General features: G+C 32.3%; 1 protein-coding gene across 1 annotated transcript in view; it reads right to left on the reverse strand.

The window, feature by feature from the left end:
* Positions 1-18,770, reverse strand: part of LOC124366080 (ATP-binding cassette sub-family F member 3) — a 30,489-nt gene that overhangs the window by 1,841 nt on the left and 9,878 nt on the right. The window contains exons 6-12 of the mRNA XM_046822309.1: positions 14,387-14,545; positions 12,269-12,469; positions 9,529-9,694; positions 7,827-8,017; positions 6,405-6,579; positions 3,813-3,993; positions 693-913 (exon numbers count right to left, since the gene is read on the reverse strand). Of these exons, the coding sequence (XP_046678265.1) occupies positions 693-913; positions 3,813-3,993; positions 6,405-6,579; positions 7,827-8,017; positions 9,529-9,694; positions 12,269-12,469; positions 14,387-14,545 (1,294 nt within the window). The remainder of the gene's footprint in view (positions 1-692; positions 914-3,812; positions 3,994-6,404; positions 6,580-7,826; positions 8,018-9,528; positions 9,695-12,268; positions 12,470-14,386; positions 14,546-18,770) is intronic.

Below are 18,770 nucleotides of genomic sequence, written 5' to 3' on the forward strand. Positions count from 1 at the left end.
TGCATAGAACAAATGTGAAAAAGCGTTGACGTTCTTTTTGAAATGTTACATAAATGAAAATTACTCAAACCAAGGACATTAATAATTAATAAATTTACGATACAGATGATTTTTTCGATAGTAAAGTAATTCACTTTAGGTCCATAATTTGACATGAAAAATAACGTTTTAATTTTAGATATAGTCTTTTAGTACATTATGTGCATATTGCACGCATTATGAATGAACTTGTTTTGATTGATTGATTGAATTATTGATCACATGAGCAAAAGATAAGAGATTTTCCGCAATTGTATTCTGTCCACATTTTAAAGAGTATAGTAATCAGAATGAAATAAGGGAATAAACAAGGAGTTTTATACAGAACAACAATATAAATTAATAATTCTAAACTGTTAGGTTTGTATATTGCAGCTGGTATCGATAGAATATTACAGATTGTTCTAATATATACACCAAATTAAAATTGTTGTGATAAATTATTACTAAATCCAGAACTTCAATAAAGGCCAATGAGGTCTTATGTAATATAATCCAGTCATTGTTTGAAAAAAACCAAAAATCTAATTGTAATGTAATTTTATAAATATATACAGTTTTCCGATTAGATAACACGTAATATCTTCTTAATTTACTACGTAATACCTATCAATAGTATTAATAGTGCTATCAGTGAAGCCACTCTAGCTCACCGTATACTTGTTGATAGCCTTCCCCAGCGCCTCTATGGTCTCAATGTCCAGATGATTGGTGGGCTCGTCCAGGACTAGGAAGTTCGGACAGGCCATACACATCCTAGCGAAGGCCACCCGAGACTTCTGCCCTCCCGACAGCGACGCCACGGTCTGCAGAGCCAGATCTCCGGACACACCGAATGACCCCAGCTGCCTCCTGTATTCCTCTACTGGTTTACCTACAAACAAAACACATGTTCATTTCTTGGTATAAATAATAGGATTAGTTCCTTGTAAATTCAAATACAATTTAGGTTCAATACAATAATAACACACTGTTTTTATAAATTGAATGATGCAAAAAAATAAATAACACTGTTTTTATACAGGGTGATTCATGAAGTTCTCCCTCCACTTCTACAGCACATTGTACTAGTAAAAATAATGAAAAAATGTTATATAAACATAGGTCCGAAAACGCTTCGTTAGCGAGTTACAGCTAGCGAAAGATTTCGCCCTGAATTCCTGGGTAAAGAGTAAAAATAAAGCCATACTGAACTTTTGGAAAGGTTAATTAAGTAAGAAATATCGTGGATTCTTATGTATTTTTACCTGATAAAGCTAATAAAATAGGTTTCAGAAACTGTACCTGTAGTAGTTTTTTGAGGGATTCAGGGTTAAATGCAAACAATTGGGGCACGAAACAATGTTTTTTTTAAGTTTGATGTACAATAACTTTGTTAAATTGGTAATAAATACATAAAATCAACAAACATTAATTGTAGAGAATTTAATTCTGAGAAAATTTGATATAATCAAAGTCTAAAATAAAACAGAAATAAGTACCAAAAAATCTATTTTATTCAGTATAATACATTACTAGTTTTAAAGCAAAATTAATCAGGTTGGGGCCAACCGTTACGCACACTTTTTATAATAGATGTTCGAAAATGAGGCCATCATTATCAATACATTTTGCAGCACGTTTGCGTATTGCTTTTTGTTGCGTTTCTTAATTTTTCAGGACTTCCCTGTATCTGCACAGCCGAAATCCATAATACGGGCAATTAATTCATCACGAGAATTCACTTTTGTCTTGTATACAATGTCTTTTCATCCATCCTCAGATGCAATAATCCAATGGAGATAGATCTGGTGATCTTTTGTGGCCAAGGGTGAGGCCCTCCACGACCAATCCAGTGTCCAGGAAATTGATGATTTAAGTAAGCAGGAAACGGCACGTGAAAAGTGGGGAGGTGCTCCGTCATGCTGGAAGTACAAATTTTGTCTGAGATGTAAAGGAACATTCTCTAACAGCTGCGGCAACTCTTCTTGAAGGAAATGCAAATAGAAACTCAGCATTTAGGCGTCCAGGTAATATGAAAGGTCGGCCGATTGTGCAAAAAGGCCATACCAGACATTGACGCTAAATCGGTGTTGAAAGTTTCTGTTCCACTACCTCATGTGGATTTTCTTTCTGCCCATGAGTGTTCATTGTGCAAGTTATTGACACCATCCCGAGTGAATTGTGCCTCATCCGTAAACAAAATACGCTTGTAGAGTTGATTATTAATATTCAAAAAGTTGCAAAACTCCAAGCGAAGCGGACCATCCCCTAGCTGTAGATGTTGAACCTTTTGTTTATGAAACGGATAAAATTTGTTTCGAATTAAGTGACCTCCACACCGTTGACTGCGAAACCTCCTATCCGCCTAGAAATACGTCGTGTACTTACACCTGGACTGCGATGAACAGCATTAATAACAATATCATCATCAAGTTGGACAGCTCGTTCATAATTGGTTCTAGTACTTGGTAGTGATCCTGTTTCCCGAAGAGTTACGAAAAGTTCCTGAAATTGTTTTGGTATCTGGAATCCTCCTATTAGGGTAACGTAGTTCATATTCTTCTACAGCAGCTCTAGCATTACCATTTACAGTAACCCAAAATAAAAACCATATCAGCGTATTCCTCTGATGTAAATAAGTAAGGCATTTTTTCGTTGAATAAACAATCGAATTATAACTCACAGAAAAATTGCATTTAATAACACGATTCACAGAAACCCGATCTCCTGCTGTAGCTTGCAAAACACCACTAATACACAGTTCTTAACGTAACAGTACAGAATTACCATTGTTGATCAGCTGTTATTCGTGCGTTACCAATTAGAAATTATAAAACAAAAAACTACATTTCGATGATTAGTAAACAATAATGGGAAAATGTTTGCTTCATTTATTTTCGAACATTTGATGTAAATTTTTATTAAAAAAAAATGCAACGTAATAAAAACATGATATTTTTATTTACAAACAAATTTATTTAACAGTTAATCTTGTTTTCTCAATTTATCTCATCATTAAGGAACAAACATTTTGTTTTTGTTTTATTTTAACTAAATACCGTACGGTATTTCTTTACAGCTAGTAATGTATTATACTGAATAAAATCGATTTTTTGGTACTTCTTTCTGTTTTATTTTAGACTTTGATTATATCAATTTTCTCAGAATTAAATTCTCTACAATTAATGTTTGTTGATTTTATGTATTTATTACCAATTTAACAAAGTTATTGTACATCAAACTTAAAAAAACATTGTTTCGTGCCCCAATGTTTTGCATTTAAACCCTGAATCCCTCAAAAACTACTACAGGTACAGTTTTGAAACCTATTTTATTAGCTTTATCAGGTAAAAATACATAAGAATCCACGATATTTCTTACTTAATTAACCTTTCCAAAAGTTCAGTATGGCTTTTATTTTACTCTTTACCCAGGAATTCAGGCGAAATCTTTCGCTAGCTGTAACTCGCTAACGAAGCGTTTTCGGACCTATGTTTATATAACATTTTTTCATTATTTTTACTAGTACAATGTGCTGTAGAAGTGGGGGAGAGAACTTCATGAATCACCCTGTATACTGAATATGCAATGTTTTTATCTAGTGTGATGATTGAGTATTGACCACAAGTGAATGTTAAGTGGAATTTCAATGAAACTTTTTGGAATAAATAATACGTAATATGTTATCTAAATTATTGCGAACATACCGTGCTGGACTGTAATTTATTTTAAAGTAAGTATATGCTACTTGTTAAATTACAACAAATGAATAGTTTTAGTTAGATAAATACCTGGAAAGCTAGTCTGAAGCAGTTCGACTGATGACACATTCATCTCCAGCTGGTCTACGTGGTGCTGACTGAAGTAGCCAAACTTGAGGTTACGGTGGACATGTCTGGACCCGCTTGTGGGACTCAAGATACCCATAATAATCTTGAGGAGTGTTGTCTTACCAGCACCATTGTCTCCAACCTACGCACCAGTTACGTACGACTTAATACCAAACTGTGCATTACAGTTAACTCTAATACAGCATAGAGCAATCCTTTCAATTATTAATACATAAAAACTTAAAGTAATCTTCATCTGAAATATAATTCATATTACTTTGCACATATCACTGATTATAAATATGTGAATTCATCAAACGGAGATATGGATTAAATATGCTTCTCAATTATTTTTTTTCCCATGAATGACTTGTACATATAACTAATTGTGTGTTTCTCATTAAAAACAAAATAATTCATGACGGCTCTTGTACTGTATGTAGCTATTACTTCACGTCTCTCGTTTCTATATTAACCTTTTCATGGATAGGTGGACGAATTTTCTAAAAATAAATTCAGTAAATAGAGGAACTTTTAAATGAGCTACAACTTTGACATTTTGTACCACACTATGTACAAGAAGCAAAATATATTTAAAAAAATTAATGACCAGTGAATAGAGAGAACTTTAAAATAAGGTATGGCTCGACCAACCTTTACATTTGAAAATCTTAAAAAAGTTAGCCCTTCCCCAAAGTGCCTTATTGTGTTATTTTTGGGCATTAAAAATTATTTTCCCAAACTCTTTGGGGTCAAAATATGAGGGTTTTCAATAGAACAAAGAAGGTAAGGTTTTAGGTTCAGCTGTTATACATTGCAGACTGGTGGTCTGCCTCACCCTGTACTGCTGAAACTGGTGAATCTAAAGACAAATTCATACTAACTAATATATCAGCACTATTTGAAATCGAGAAATTCAGGAATATAGATTTGGTATTGATCAAGCCACACAAAATCTACAACAACTAAGTCATAAAAGAAAAATAGAAAAATACAAATTTTGTAAAAACTAAAAATATTTACAATTATTTTTGTATCTTAAGAACAAAATTACCAAAGTCCAATTCATCTGGATTAGACGTGATAATGTTAATAACCAATACAAGTTTTTTTTACTAAGTTCTACAACATACTGATCTCAACGTGAGGCTTGAGATATTTACATAATTTACCAACAAAATTTAACAGATTTGTGAAAATTTTAAAAAGAAGTACAGGATTATTTAACTAATTTGTCTTTATATTCTTTTGAAGAATTGAAGATAAATTGTTAAGATGTAATTATTATCATTTGAATGAACTAATGTTACAATTTTTTATTTATATTAGTATATATTTAGTTTTATTGTACTGACGCTATTCTTTGTACCTTGTACATATTGTCGAATAAAGTGGTTTGACTATGACTAACGAGTGAACAGGAATATCAAAGCTAGAGTATAAAACATACACTATATTTAATGGGTGTAGGTTTACTCATTATGAAAGTGTTAAAAGCACAGCAAATATGAAAGAATAAAACAAATAAATAATTATTATTGACTCATGAATACTCCTAGATAGATTTGACAATAGACAGCAACATTTATTTGCTTTGCCTTCAAGTATCAATTTTGAGTACTAGATATTGAAAACATAGTATGTGGCATATCTTGCTATAAATGGTTATTAACCCTTTGAACCCCAGACCAAAATATTGATGGTGGAAAAAACGTACCAAAATCATTTGACCTAAGAACTACCGAGAATCCCCGGATCAGAAACAGCTGTTTTGCATACTGTTTGTAAAAAATTAATACTTTTGCTATTTTTTATGCTATTGTCTTGTATTACACACCAAAATGTCCAGAATGAAATTGTATACACAGAAAAAGATTAGTCTGAAGTATAAAAAAATGTTTAACAGCATTAAAATAATTTTAAAATATATGTATATAGATTTTTAGGCAAAAAAATTGATTTTAAGATTTTTTAATTAAAAAATAAGAAATATTTTTACCATGGGCACCCACATTTTATTTTTCTAAATTTAGTTTTGTGTATGTTCAAAAAAAAATTATATTGATATCTCTAAAAATAAACTTTTTTTGAATTTTTATATAAAAGTATGCGACTTGTAAAAACCTCTAGGCGTACAACACAAAAATCACTGATATTACCTAAATAAATAAATAGTCAAAATTGTTGGTACTTACGATTTTGTATTTTAATAAAATACATATAAATATGTATTAATACTCATAAAATAAGTATTTTACGATTTAAAATAAATATATATTAAACGCATATACCATGGCGACGATATTACGTCGCCCGGGGATTCTCGCAACTTCATTGGCGACGATACATCGTCGCCGCGGGGATCTTCGCATATCTTCTCGGCGACGATATTTCGTCGCCTGGGGTTCAAAGGGTCAAGACTAGTCATTATACTTCTGAGATTATAGCATTCAAAGGGTTCAGTTTTGGCTTAAGTGTGATGTAACTCTAATCACTAATAAAATTGTTATGGGATTTAAATATATATATATATTTTTAAACAACTGGACTCACTATACATATCCTGGATTCAAGAGTGGCCCCCAGGTTGATTTGTGACAGGATTGGTTTCCCTTCGACATACGAGAAACAAACTTCATTAAGCTGCAAGATTGGCGGTGAGAGAGCTTCGACTTCAGGGAACTTCAGCACCACTTCTACTTCCTTCTCTACCGGCTTCAGTTCTGGCCTGACGTACATAAATGTTATTATATTTCATGTCAAGAGTTTTCATCACTCTATATTGTATAAAAGTCTGCTATACGTATTTATTTTAGTTGTAGTATTGTGCAGACGACGCGTTTGACTTTTTTTATGTGAGAGCAAGCTATAAACTGTTTATTTGTGTTTTTTTTATCTGTTACACTGACCAGCTACTTGTTTTTGGTCAGTGACTTCCTAAGTTTTTCATTTATTGTAAAAATGAATGTAAATGTTGGAAAATAAATATTTATTTATTATTCATTCATACTTTTAGTGGTAATAATTAATTATTAAAGTAAGACTTTTCATTCCTGTATTAGGTTCTCTACCTAAATTCACCTACACTGGTTTAGATAATAAATGTTATCAAGGTTTAGTTTCTGATCTTAGTGAAATATAGATCTAATGACACTGAAGCTAAAATGATGCTTTTCCATTGCAATCAACACTTGTAGAAAACCTTGTAAACAATGTGTTCCTAAAAAACTTAATACTAATGGTTTCTTGTATATGACTGTTTTTTTGTTTGTTTTTTTACCTTTAACACGGTTCCTATTGCTCACAAAGAGATTCAGTTTTGCTTCCAACTTTTACCTTAACCTATGGCACATTCCATTACTTACTGATGCCGTGTTTTGAATTTAAGAATTTTGAGCAAGAATTCCTAAGGTGAGGCTTGTTTTTATCATCTTTTTTGTCTCACGATATTGAGTCATATGGAGTGCAGGAATTACTAATGTTAAAGTTATTTTATTTCGATTGTTTTAAATAACTGTCAGTTTAAAAGTGTACACTATTTGAAAATGATATCTCTTTTACAATACGTCAATTACGGATCCATAAAAATGTCAGCAAACTACGGCAAATCTTTTTTTAATTGACAGTTTAGAAGCAAAATAAAAAACAAATTTTTGCAAAGAACTATGGAGTTTAAAACATTATTTTAATTTCCTATGATTCAAGAACAATACCTAAACATTTATCAAAGTTCAGGGACAGAGTACAGAAATGGATCAAACTAATTTCTAATAAAGTTTTGTTGAAAAATTGTTCTTTACTAAAATAAAAATGCTTTGAAATACAATAGGGTCCTCACAACCAACCATAGTTTAAAATAACCATAAACCACAATTAAAATTAAAATTTTAATATATAAAAAAATACTACTAAATAAAAAAATACTGTGTTTCAGAGGTGTATTGAAGTCGGCAAACAAGATACAGGGCTACTCACAATTTCTCTAACATCTTAATCTTGCTCTGAACACTAGAGGCACGATTGGCATTATATCGGAAGCGATCAATAAACTCCTGTACATGCGCTCGATGTTGCTGTTGCGCCTCGAACTCTCGCTGTTGATTCTTTAGTTTCTCTGTCTTAGTCTTGTCAAACACCTCATAGTTTCCTCGGTAAGCTTCTATCCTCTGCAACAACCAGGAAGTGATTTCCACTTACTCCAAAACATTTACAGTTACACAGGGTGTCCAATTGAAAGGAAACAAAAGTGGCTAATGTGAATGAACTCTAAAAATAACTTAACATTGCCTTTATATATGTTGTTATATTCATCCATATTTTTTTTTTATTTACTCCAGATAAAATGAAACAGAAAATGTATGACAAACAGCAAGAGATTAAGAGTTAACCCTGGAGCTGGCAGCTAAAAACCCTGTAGTGGCAGGTTAGTTTTGCTTGGTTTACAAGCACTTATTATAAATTGTCTCTACACTTTAAATTAAAAGAGGCGCATTCAGAATTAGCAAAAATGTTAAATTAATTAATGACAATTAAACAATTATTTGGGATCTATTATCTGGTTTTAATCTCTTTAGTAATTGCATAATATTATAGTATCTTCTGTTGATCAATTTAATTAATGGCAATGCCAAAATCAAGGCTAGTGATACAAAAGTATATGAAGCGACACAAAAGAAAACTGCTGAACAATAACCAATAGCAGTGTAATGTATTGTTGTCATACCAAAGAGCCTGGTCTATTGCTAAAATCTATTCAGAACCGTTAATTCAGTAATAATACAAATACCTATAAAGTAAACATTTTGAACGCTCACTCTTCTCTTAACTCATTTAACAATAAATTGTGATCAGTGTACATTGTGATATTTAGAACTTACTCTGTAGTGGTAAATTTCAGAACTATATTTATACAACTAAACATGTCATAAGAACCTAATGGTTAATTTTATTCAAGGTAAGTAGTAAGTAAACATATTTTATGTGACTAAGGTTTCATAAAGCATGACAAATTCAGATTCCGACAATAAAAATCTTAATAATAATAAATAAATAACTTTCATACACGTACACCATAAATAATGGTTTGTCATAACTAAGATTCTCACCAGATTATATTTAATATTACAAGTAGTTAACTCCGATGGTAATTTAGTGCAATAACAACATGTAAACCGCTCTCATTGAAAACAGTTATTACACAATAAGACATTATATACCAAGGATTTTGTAATGCACCTTGTAAAAAGTCACATTATTAACGTATATCCAAAATATAATTTTAGGAGCATAAGTAAAAAAGTTTTAAATACCTAAATCGTTTGAAATGTAATTAAAATAAACCTGATGTGAATACGCTAAGTGTCAACAGACTACACGTAGAATGACACTGGTTCTCTAAAAATCTCATTTCTAAATGAAAGATTTTCACAATATTATTCATTTCATTTTATTATTTTAGGTTAATTTAGTAAGAGGATACAGGGGCGTCCTTGTATTCTACGAGGTATCGGTGCGCTGTCAAAGTTAGAAATCAACTTGGTAACTTCACATGGCTCTTATATGTTGTTTCACTTCAAGAATACGTCACCAGCAGGCGCTGTCTCCAACAAACTTCTGTTACGTAACACACTCCTAGCTCAATGTCATTGGTAGGAGACGTGAAGGTAGTATGAGTTACCTGAGAGTGAAGGTGGAGTATGTCGGTGGGCACGGTGTCCAGGAAGTGTCGGTCGTGGGAGACCACCAGCAGTGTGGTGGGCCAATTCTGCAGGTAGTTCTCAAGCCAGATGATTGCCTTGATGTCCAACATGTTGGTCGGCTCATCAAGCAACAATAGGTCTGGCCTACAACATTACACGTGTCAACAAAATCGCAAAATCAATAGAAAACCACAGATTATACCAATAGTATTTGTATTGCATCACAACTCAGAGATGATAACAGTATTTCAGACATTTACTATTGTTATATGTTAGTAAAAAGAACGTTTTCCTTACGTCCAATACGTCCATTTTCCTTTTCCAATACGTTTTCCTTTTCAATCTTCACTAGACTAACAAACAATTACTCTCTCAGTAATACAAACACAGTTCCCTAGGAGGGTTCACTTTTGGCTGGTGTATACCTTCCAATTCAACATACACTGGGTAAAGCAAAAACAGATGTGTCACTTACATCTGAGCAACCTCATGGATGTCCATGAGCAACACATTACTAACTACAAATGTTGAGATATTGGGGTAAAGGGGTTGGTCTAGTTTACTGCCGAAGTGGGTGGAGGTCTCTTAAGGACTGTTGCTAGCCCCTAAACATGAGGGAGTCCTGTCTCCTTCCTGCTTTGACTGGAAGAGGCAGGAACTGATCTCTTCTAAGGTGACATGACTGACATAGTGGCAGTTATCGCTCCTCATGAAACCTCAACAAGAGATGACCCCTATCCCCAAACTTACACACCCTGAACGTCCTGTTACACCAGAAGCACATGCAAAGGTTCTTTTTACAACTAGGTAAAATGAGTGGTGTCTTCTGCTACTTGACGTAAATGAACATAAACAAAACGCAGAATTGGCGACATTTACAATTAACCCAATCTCAGTAGTAGGCTCAATCAATTGTGTGGTGAAACTTTTGCAGAGTTGTGAACTTAGAACAGTTCCTCAGACTGTCTACTAGGATAAATCTCTATTTTTGAAATGTAAAATGTCCGCGCACATGTTAAAGGCAAAAATCTTTTTACCAAATTTCATATTTGTTATGTAAACATGAAACTTCGGCCCTGAAAAATCTCCAGCATTTCATCAATGGTTTCAAACTCACTGACAACAGTTATTCTCACAGTTCTCAACAAATTGTTCAGATAACTCCTGTATGGCAGCCTAGTTATCCAGCACTTCCCTATCCCTTTGCTCACAATCGAGGTCCCACGTTGGTTGTGCCAATTTGCTCACAATCGGTTTTCTAAGTGTGCTGCCCCTTGTTGGTTGTGCGACTTGCTTATGATCAATTTTATAAACTGCTTTTTTAACATGTGTTGTAGTCCCCTGTTGGCTGAGTCATATTGTTCCAAGTCGGTATTTAAATAACGATCAAACTTCAATGTCTGTGGTGTTGTTGGAAGTGTAGTTTGTGTTAGTGAAAGTAGGCTACACGTTATATATCACTAGCACTGGGTCTATATTTATCTCAGGTTTTTTAAGTAGGTTGAATGATGGTTCAAACTGAATATTACTCTATTGAAGGCTCTGATAAATATGATTATTTATATCATGATAAAGTTCACAAAGTATTCACTGGGTTCTCATCAATCACTTTGATTCTAATAAGTTTTGAAAGTAATATTCTTTGAGCTAAAGCTTATTTTCTTACTTACCACATTTCTTTGTAGCTGGGATAGTCAATGAAAGACAAAGCAAATCACTTTGATGTAAATTTATTTCATATTATACTGTCTAATTGTACTCACTTTGCTTTGATAATTTGTTCACTAAAGCAACATCCCATCCCTGATTATAACTTTAATGCACTATTGTACAGTTTCATATTTCATCACTACTGTACCAGGAGGATCTACACGAGTACACGTCCTCCCTGCTTCAAGTCCAGAGAAAGAAGAAGGATTCTCCCACTAAAACCACGCGTACCGGCTCAAACAATGCTCATCCCCTCTCCCGTTCAAATCAGCATCTTCACGATTGAATATAATTTAATTCTTTTCTCATAGTTATCGAAATTTATCACGTTCACTATAATTGATCAATTTAAGTCTTTCTATTTTCTTTTATTATTTTTCTATAGCTTTTTTATTTAAATTTCTTGCAACATGTGCTTTCTGATGTCATCAATACGCAAGTCATTTTATCCCACAATTGGCTTTTCTGCGTAATTTTATTTAGTACTTTTGTAAAATACGAATTTTGGTTATGTTTGACTCATTTTAATTAATTAAATTTGTTCCCGTATAAAGTTTAATATATTTCTCCGTTATTAATTAAATAAATCTCAATTCCGATAACATGTGACTTACTTATGTCACAGTCAGTTAATTCCCCGCGAATATTTAAATGTCGTAATTTGACCTGTCACACCTTCTTGTTGTTATGTTATTGAGCCTCAAATATCTGAGAGAGAAAAAAAATCACCAATTATTTAGCTCCAAATTTTACTTTTTTCTCTGGCATGCAAGGGCATATTTTCTAAGTTTTAAAAATGATTTATTGAAATACCTGCTGGAATTTCTTTGTTACTCTTACGCTATGATTCTTAACTTCCACCCTCTCTTTGATTGTGCATTACCTTGCCCCCGCTTCTTCTAGTGGAGTAGTGACCACAAAACAACAATGATGTAGAACTTAGTTTGGTACCTAAGAGCCTAAACTCAGAGCCAACTTAAACTTAACTTTAACAAAACTGAAACTTACCTAGAGAACAGTGCACGGGCCAACGCCAGCCGCATGCGCCAACCACCTGAGAACTGTTTAGTCTTTCTCTGCTGCATCTCCGAAGTGAACCCCAGACCTGCCAATATGACAGAGGCACGGGCTGGTGCCTTGTCTGCTTCCATAGCTGTAAGCTGACTGTACACCTCTGTCAGCTCTGTGTTTAGGTTCGGGTCTGTGTTCCTGCAATGTCAATAATTGATTCTGTGAACTTCCTCTCAGTTTTACGATTTATGTAGACATGTAGTAACAATCTTGTAAGTTCAGCGTGTTGACAACCAATCATTGAAAAAGTTAAATTCACATCTGTCTTTGAACTGAAATCTTATGATTTTTTTATTACTATCACTTAGGGACTACGAAAATATAAGTATAAGATCTGAATGAGCGATTAATCTTTTTAATCCCAACGTCCGTATAATTCGGACATGCACTTTTTATTATTTTACTGACCACCTATTTTACTAAATGCTTTGAAATTTCACAGACCTGTGTACAAAGATGTATTGCATCTAATATATTACTTCTAAAGCTTTGACTTTGTAATTTATCAGTCTGTGATTGAGAAATTGCAATACATCTCAGCTAAATGCTAACTGACTGTCGCAGACAGCTGTATTTCACCACGTTGTGAATACTCCATCTTGCTTTTTTTATTAAAACTGTATAAATTTTGTCATTTAAATTTTAGTTTGTTACTTATTTGATTTGGAAATGAGTAAAAGGAATTGTTCAAAGTCTCCCGTAAGTGAAAATAAACCAATTAGTAACTTAGTAGCAAGTGACGTTGATGTGGGCAGTGACGATGATTTGAATAATAGTTATCTTAACATTTCTGAAAACATTTTCTATTGATGTAAATATTGTATTAACATTTTTTTTAAATATATGAGCTATAAACAGTTTTAATTATTTTATCAGAAATAACTTTGGTTTTAAGTTTTATGTTAAGTACTATGAATTTCAAAGTTACACTTACTTACACAGAAATGTTAAAAAAAGAGAAATGACCTGTTTTTACAAAAATTGATGTTACTCAACTTGTAAATAAAGTAGACCTATAATTTTTGTTTCCTTAGATTAAGAATTAAATTTAACATCAAATGAACAGATATTTCTGTGTACAATTTTTTTTACCTATATGGTTTTCATAAAAAAACTTGAAATAATTTTTTTATATTATATATATATATATATATATGTGTATGAAAAAAATACAATACTATTTTGTTTCCAATATTTCTGTTAACTACATTTAATAAGGTGTAAGACAAGAATTATCTTGATGACTTAAAAAAATAACCTAGGTATGAGTTGTTTACAAAACTCATACATTTTGTCTAAAATGACTTGGGATTTTCGGATCATCAATTGATATAATGGCCAGGCTTTAAAGGGTTAAGAAAGAAGCAAAAGTATTTTGACTCTCCACATTCTCATCTATCGTCTTGTCCTGGACATTTTTATGAAATTTAATGTAGTTCTGAAAGATACACACTGGAATAACTGATTTTATTATCAAGAAAAATCTGTTTTATTATTGATGTCCATAACACTTTCTAACTGGCCATGATTGATTTTAATTTAGAAGACATTATTTCAGAAAAGAAAAACTGAAATGTCCAAACAACTACTTCTGGTCGGTAGTTACAAAAACCAGTTTCGGATCGATAGCAGGAAGCAAAGAACAACGAATGGAGCACATGACATTCAGTCAACACTCTAGTGCATTCTACCACCAGTTTTACAAACTACAATTAACAAAAATCTTAAATGACGAGATTTCCTGCCATACACGTTTTGCGCAAATTTAACCGCACGAGATTTCCCATTATACATGTGGGAAGGGTTAAAGAGACATCTGTTTGATGGATTAACTCCAATATTCTGAACCTCCCCAAAAGATACTTTGGAATAAGTAACTGAAGGAGTAAAACTGAAGGACTAATTGCAAGGTCTTAGAGAGAAAAAAGGTAAACTGATGAACATCCCATGGAACATCATCAAATTAATCTTATTTATGTAGAAATTAAGTTGATGCAAAATTTCAAGTCTATAAATTCAATTTGAGATATCCTAAATTTAGTTTTGGTGACTCACCCGCTGTTGATGGCCGCACTGATCTCCTGTTCGCGCCGCAGCAGGGTTTCACGTGCCAGGTCACACTCCAGCACGCTTTGTAACGCTGGTGTGTCGTCACCCACCACCTCCTGCTCTACGTGCAGGATGGACACATGTGAGGGTATTCGAAGCTGCCCACTGCAACATTATGTGTCACCAATTATTCTTCGTTGGTATGGTTTAAAAAAATCTTCTTAAGAAAATGTATAAATAAACAATTGTGTTTAGATTGAATGTGTAGTGTTTAACTAATTGATTTAAAATAATTAAAAAAATACAGTAATGAAACTATAGAATATTAAACAGTTTGTGTTACAATGATTTAACTTAAATTATTTTATTATGTCACAATTAATATTATTTTCACTAATATTTAAATAAAAGTTGCATTTTCAAAATGTTATTATTAATTATTTCTGTTTAATAATCCTCCTAACTATCTTCAATTGCAACTAGTTTATCTCTTAATATTTTAAGCAAGCAGCAGAGTCGATATCTAACACATGACAGCGGTTATAGACACAGAGCGCTCTCTCAGTAACAAAGAAAGTATTAGCTGTTGAAAATGTCCAATAGAGAGTAGTCAGACGTTCATTTCCACAGTTTTGGACTAAAGAAAGTGTTATTTCATTGCTGTTTCAGGCAATTATTGATCCATAGAAAGACGCATAGCAACAGCTGTCCCATTTTCTATTGTCTCCTGGTGCAGAATTCGGCTATAAACACCAGTTACTTATTGATTGTTCACTTTCTGTGTTTATTAACCACATTTAGTCTGTAATTCATGATTATTGTAGTGTTGTAAAAAGTATTTTATTTTGTGTCTTGTAAATAATGGCAAATTTAGCCAAACCAAACCAGATAAAACCCAGCCACATCCAGATGAAAGTTTAGAGGTTTATCACACCAAAGAAGATTTTTAGGGTAAAATGTTCATTGGTTTCTTATATAACCCAGTTATACTATTTTGATAGTAAAATAATAACCCAATTTTTATAATTATCTTTGTAATTAGAAAAGACAGCACCAATTGTCTTTAATGGTATTTGGGTCTACATTGCATACATTTCAATACCTATTAAGTTGTTATTAACTTTATCATATCAAATAAAATGAGATTTTAACATTTTTTGCTGTAATATACAGTACCTACATATCCCAAAATATAAACATTAATAAAATTGAAAAAAAAAATATATATATACAGGTATATTTGCAATTTGGTCAGAATATAACTAACGATTTAAGGATTAAGATTGATTTAATTCATGCAATTTGTGTTTAACATTGAATTAATATATTTTTAATATTCCATTACATGTTCATTAAAAATAGTTGTGATTGTTATTTCAGTTTGTTCATATTATTAAAAGTTAACAATAAAGAAAAATAGAGAATACTTGTAACTATAAATTATCACTGTAAAAGTTAGTTATAAAATCATTAACCATCCCTTAGTTTATTTAACCCTTTGAGTGCCACGGGTATTTTGCGAAGGCATATGCATAAAGTGCCACGCTGTTTTTTGCATATTTGTAAGCTTTTGGGAAAAAAGGTATTGTAAAGTAACTACCAAACAGATTTCCATCATTTTGTTGTTGTTTTTTTCTTATTAAATGCAGAATATGATACATATCGTTACAAATAAAATTTGATTTATAAAAATATAAAAACTTCATTATCTATGAGAAAAGTGTTTTACTTTTGTATAAAAAGTTAAGTTTCAACCTAATTTGAGTGTATACGGTATTTTTAAGACTTTTTTTCTTTATACCATGATAAAGGCCATATAATTCTAAATAAAACCCATGTGTAATATCTTATTCTAGAATTTCAAAAAACATGGCATTATATGAATTAACAAAATGCTGCCTGGTACCGACATTTTATAAACTGTACTTCATTTGTCAGAGTTAAGAAATTACTTAGTAATCATGTAGTTTTCCCAATAAATCTAATAAAACATCAATATAAAAGAAATAAATATGATTAGTAAATGTAGAAACAAATACTTGTCAACATATTTACATAAAAGTTTACATTTACTACATAATAACCCTAATAATATTTACACTGAAAATTCACGTTTTTCGCTTGGACACAACTAAAATCACTACATTAATTTGTAAAGAAATACAGTAAAATTCTGTATAAGTTACTATTTTATTTTGTATTTACTCAAATGCCTGTTTATCGGCATATAAACAACAAGAAAGGCCGTTACGCAACACGGTACTCGCCTGCTACGACGCGTGACTGGAAGACAGAATCATCGCACAGGTACTTCGGTATTATCACAGCCCACTATTTTTGGACAAGTTTTCCTTATCAGAGATCAAAATAAACTTCATTATACGTTCCTTCTTCCATAATGAATAGAAAAATACTCGATGAGTCATACTTCCTATCTCCAAATTGTCTCCAAATAGACACACGAATAACCTGACATTTTCGAATAATGAAACGTTTGTTCTTATAGTTTTTGATGTCATTGACTGTCGTAATAACTTGTAAATTCCAAAATAGGTTAAATAAAGTCAGTTGTTTTTAATACTGTAATTTGTTTTGTCCCCGATAAGGAAAACTCGTCCAAAAATAGTGGCTTCTTGATAAGTATCCAAACAACATAAGTTTCACAGATAAAATAGTAGATAAACAACATAAAACTCGTATTTATTGATACTTTGGAACATATTGAATACAGCTGTCTGGTTATTTGGCCAAAATAATCTTGTACTATATAAAATATTATCGAAATACGAAACGTCAAAATTGGCGACGCTAGCACTTTATGCACTTTTCGTACAGTCAAAATTAGCGACGCTGTGGCACTCAAAGGGTTAATAAAACAATCCTTATGAATAAATAATATTTGCATTACTTTTATTTTCTGAGCCAAATCAAAGATTTAAAAAACTAAACAGTAGCTATTTATAAAATGATTAACCAACCGCCAGGCCAGGTTGGATCTGTAATGCTGTAGTTGTGGTGCTGACTGAGGGATGAATGTATGTATGTAAAGGCTAGGAAATTTTTAAAGTTACACATGTATCTATTGATATATAAACATAATAACCAATATTTAATACTTTGAAAACTGGATATTTTCTGGTTTCTTGTTCTGGAAATTAAATATAGATTTATTTTTAGTTTCTATAAAGCGTGATGTAATGATTTATAAAAATAATTAATTTTAATTTTTGTTCATTACTAAACTGAGATGTAGTAATACGAGGTAGAGTCAAAACGTTCTCGGAATTCGTTACTAAAGTTAAATACTTACAAATCTATTTTCTCTCAAAATACTCTCCTCCAGAAACAACACACTTGCTCAAATGTTTATACAGCTATTCAAAACACTTTTGAAAATCATTATGTAAAAGTTCTTTAATTTTTTTTTTGTCACCATGTTTTCTTCACAGCCTAAGTATCTGCAAATCATTTTCCCTTCAACGATGTTTTAAACTATGGTAACAGGAAGAAATTGGCTGGTGCCGGGTCAGGCGAGTATAATGGATGTTGTAGCGTGGTACACTGTTGTTAGGTAGATAATTACGGATTAACTAACACAGATATGGAGGGACATTGTAATGAAGCAAAAATCAATTGTTCCACCCATTTTTCGGGGTGTTTTGTCCTGATGGCATCTCTTAAACGCCTACGAATTTTTACATAATCTTTGGTTACTATTTGTATCTCTGGAAAGAACTCGTAGTGAATTAAACCTTTTTTTAGTAAAGAAAAACACTTCCAGCATAACTTTTTTTTGCTTTCATTTAAACGAAATTTGTTTTTCCTCAGAGATGTTTTTGTTTTCCATACAGAGCACTGACGTTTTGTTTGAGGGTCATACAAATAACACCACGTTCCGTCACCAGTTACAATTTTTTTTTTAATCCGGATCTGCATTGGCCATATCAATAAACTCGCCAGTCATTAAAATTGTATTGTCTCTGCGTTCAGTCAGCATTTTTGGTTTGCATTATGATTTATACTAAAGGATGCTTTGGACACTACCATGTGATAAATACAAATACCTCAAATACAGTTTTGTTAATTGTTAGTCTCCTGTTTGTTCCTACAACTTGCCATATTCGCTTATGTTTTCATCACTCCAAAAAACATGTTTGCTCATGTTTGAGGGTCATCTCCAATGCTTACACAACCTTCACGAAAACGTATGAGCCATTCATAAACACACTCTTCTTCATCGCCTCGTCTCAGTAAGCATGAACGTGAAGTTACCAAGAGTCTCACTAGGTGACTTTTGAAGCAAAACATAGAATTTAATGTTTGATCGCTGTTCACTAATTACCATTTTTTTTTTTTTTTTTGTTTACAGAGAAGGTTAACTTGCAGACAA

Source organism: Homalodisca vitripennis, chromosome 7, assembly GCF_021130785.1.
Source record: "Homalodisca vitripennis isolate AUS2020 chromosome 7, UT_GWSS_2.1, whole genome shotgun sequence".
In the NCBI taxonomy this organism is placed as follows: Eukaryota; Metazoa; Arthropoda; class Insecta; order Hemiptera; family Cicadellidae; genus Homalodisca; species Homalodisca vitripennis.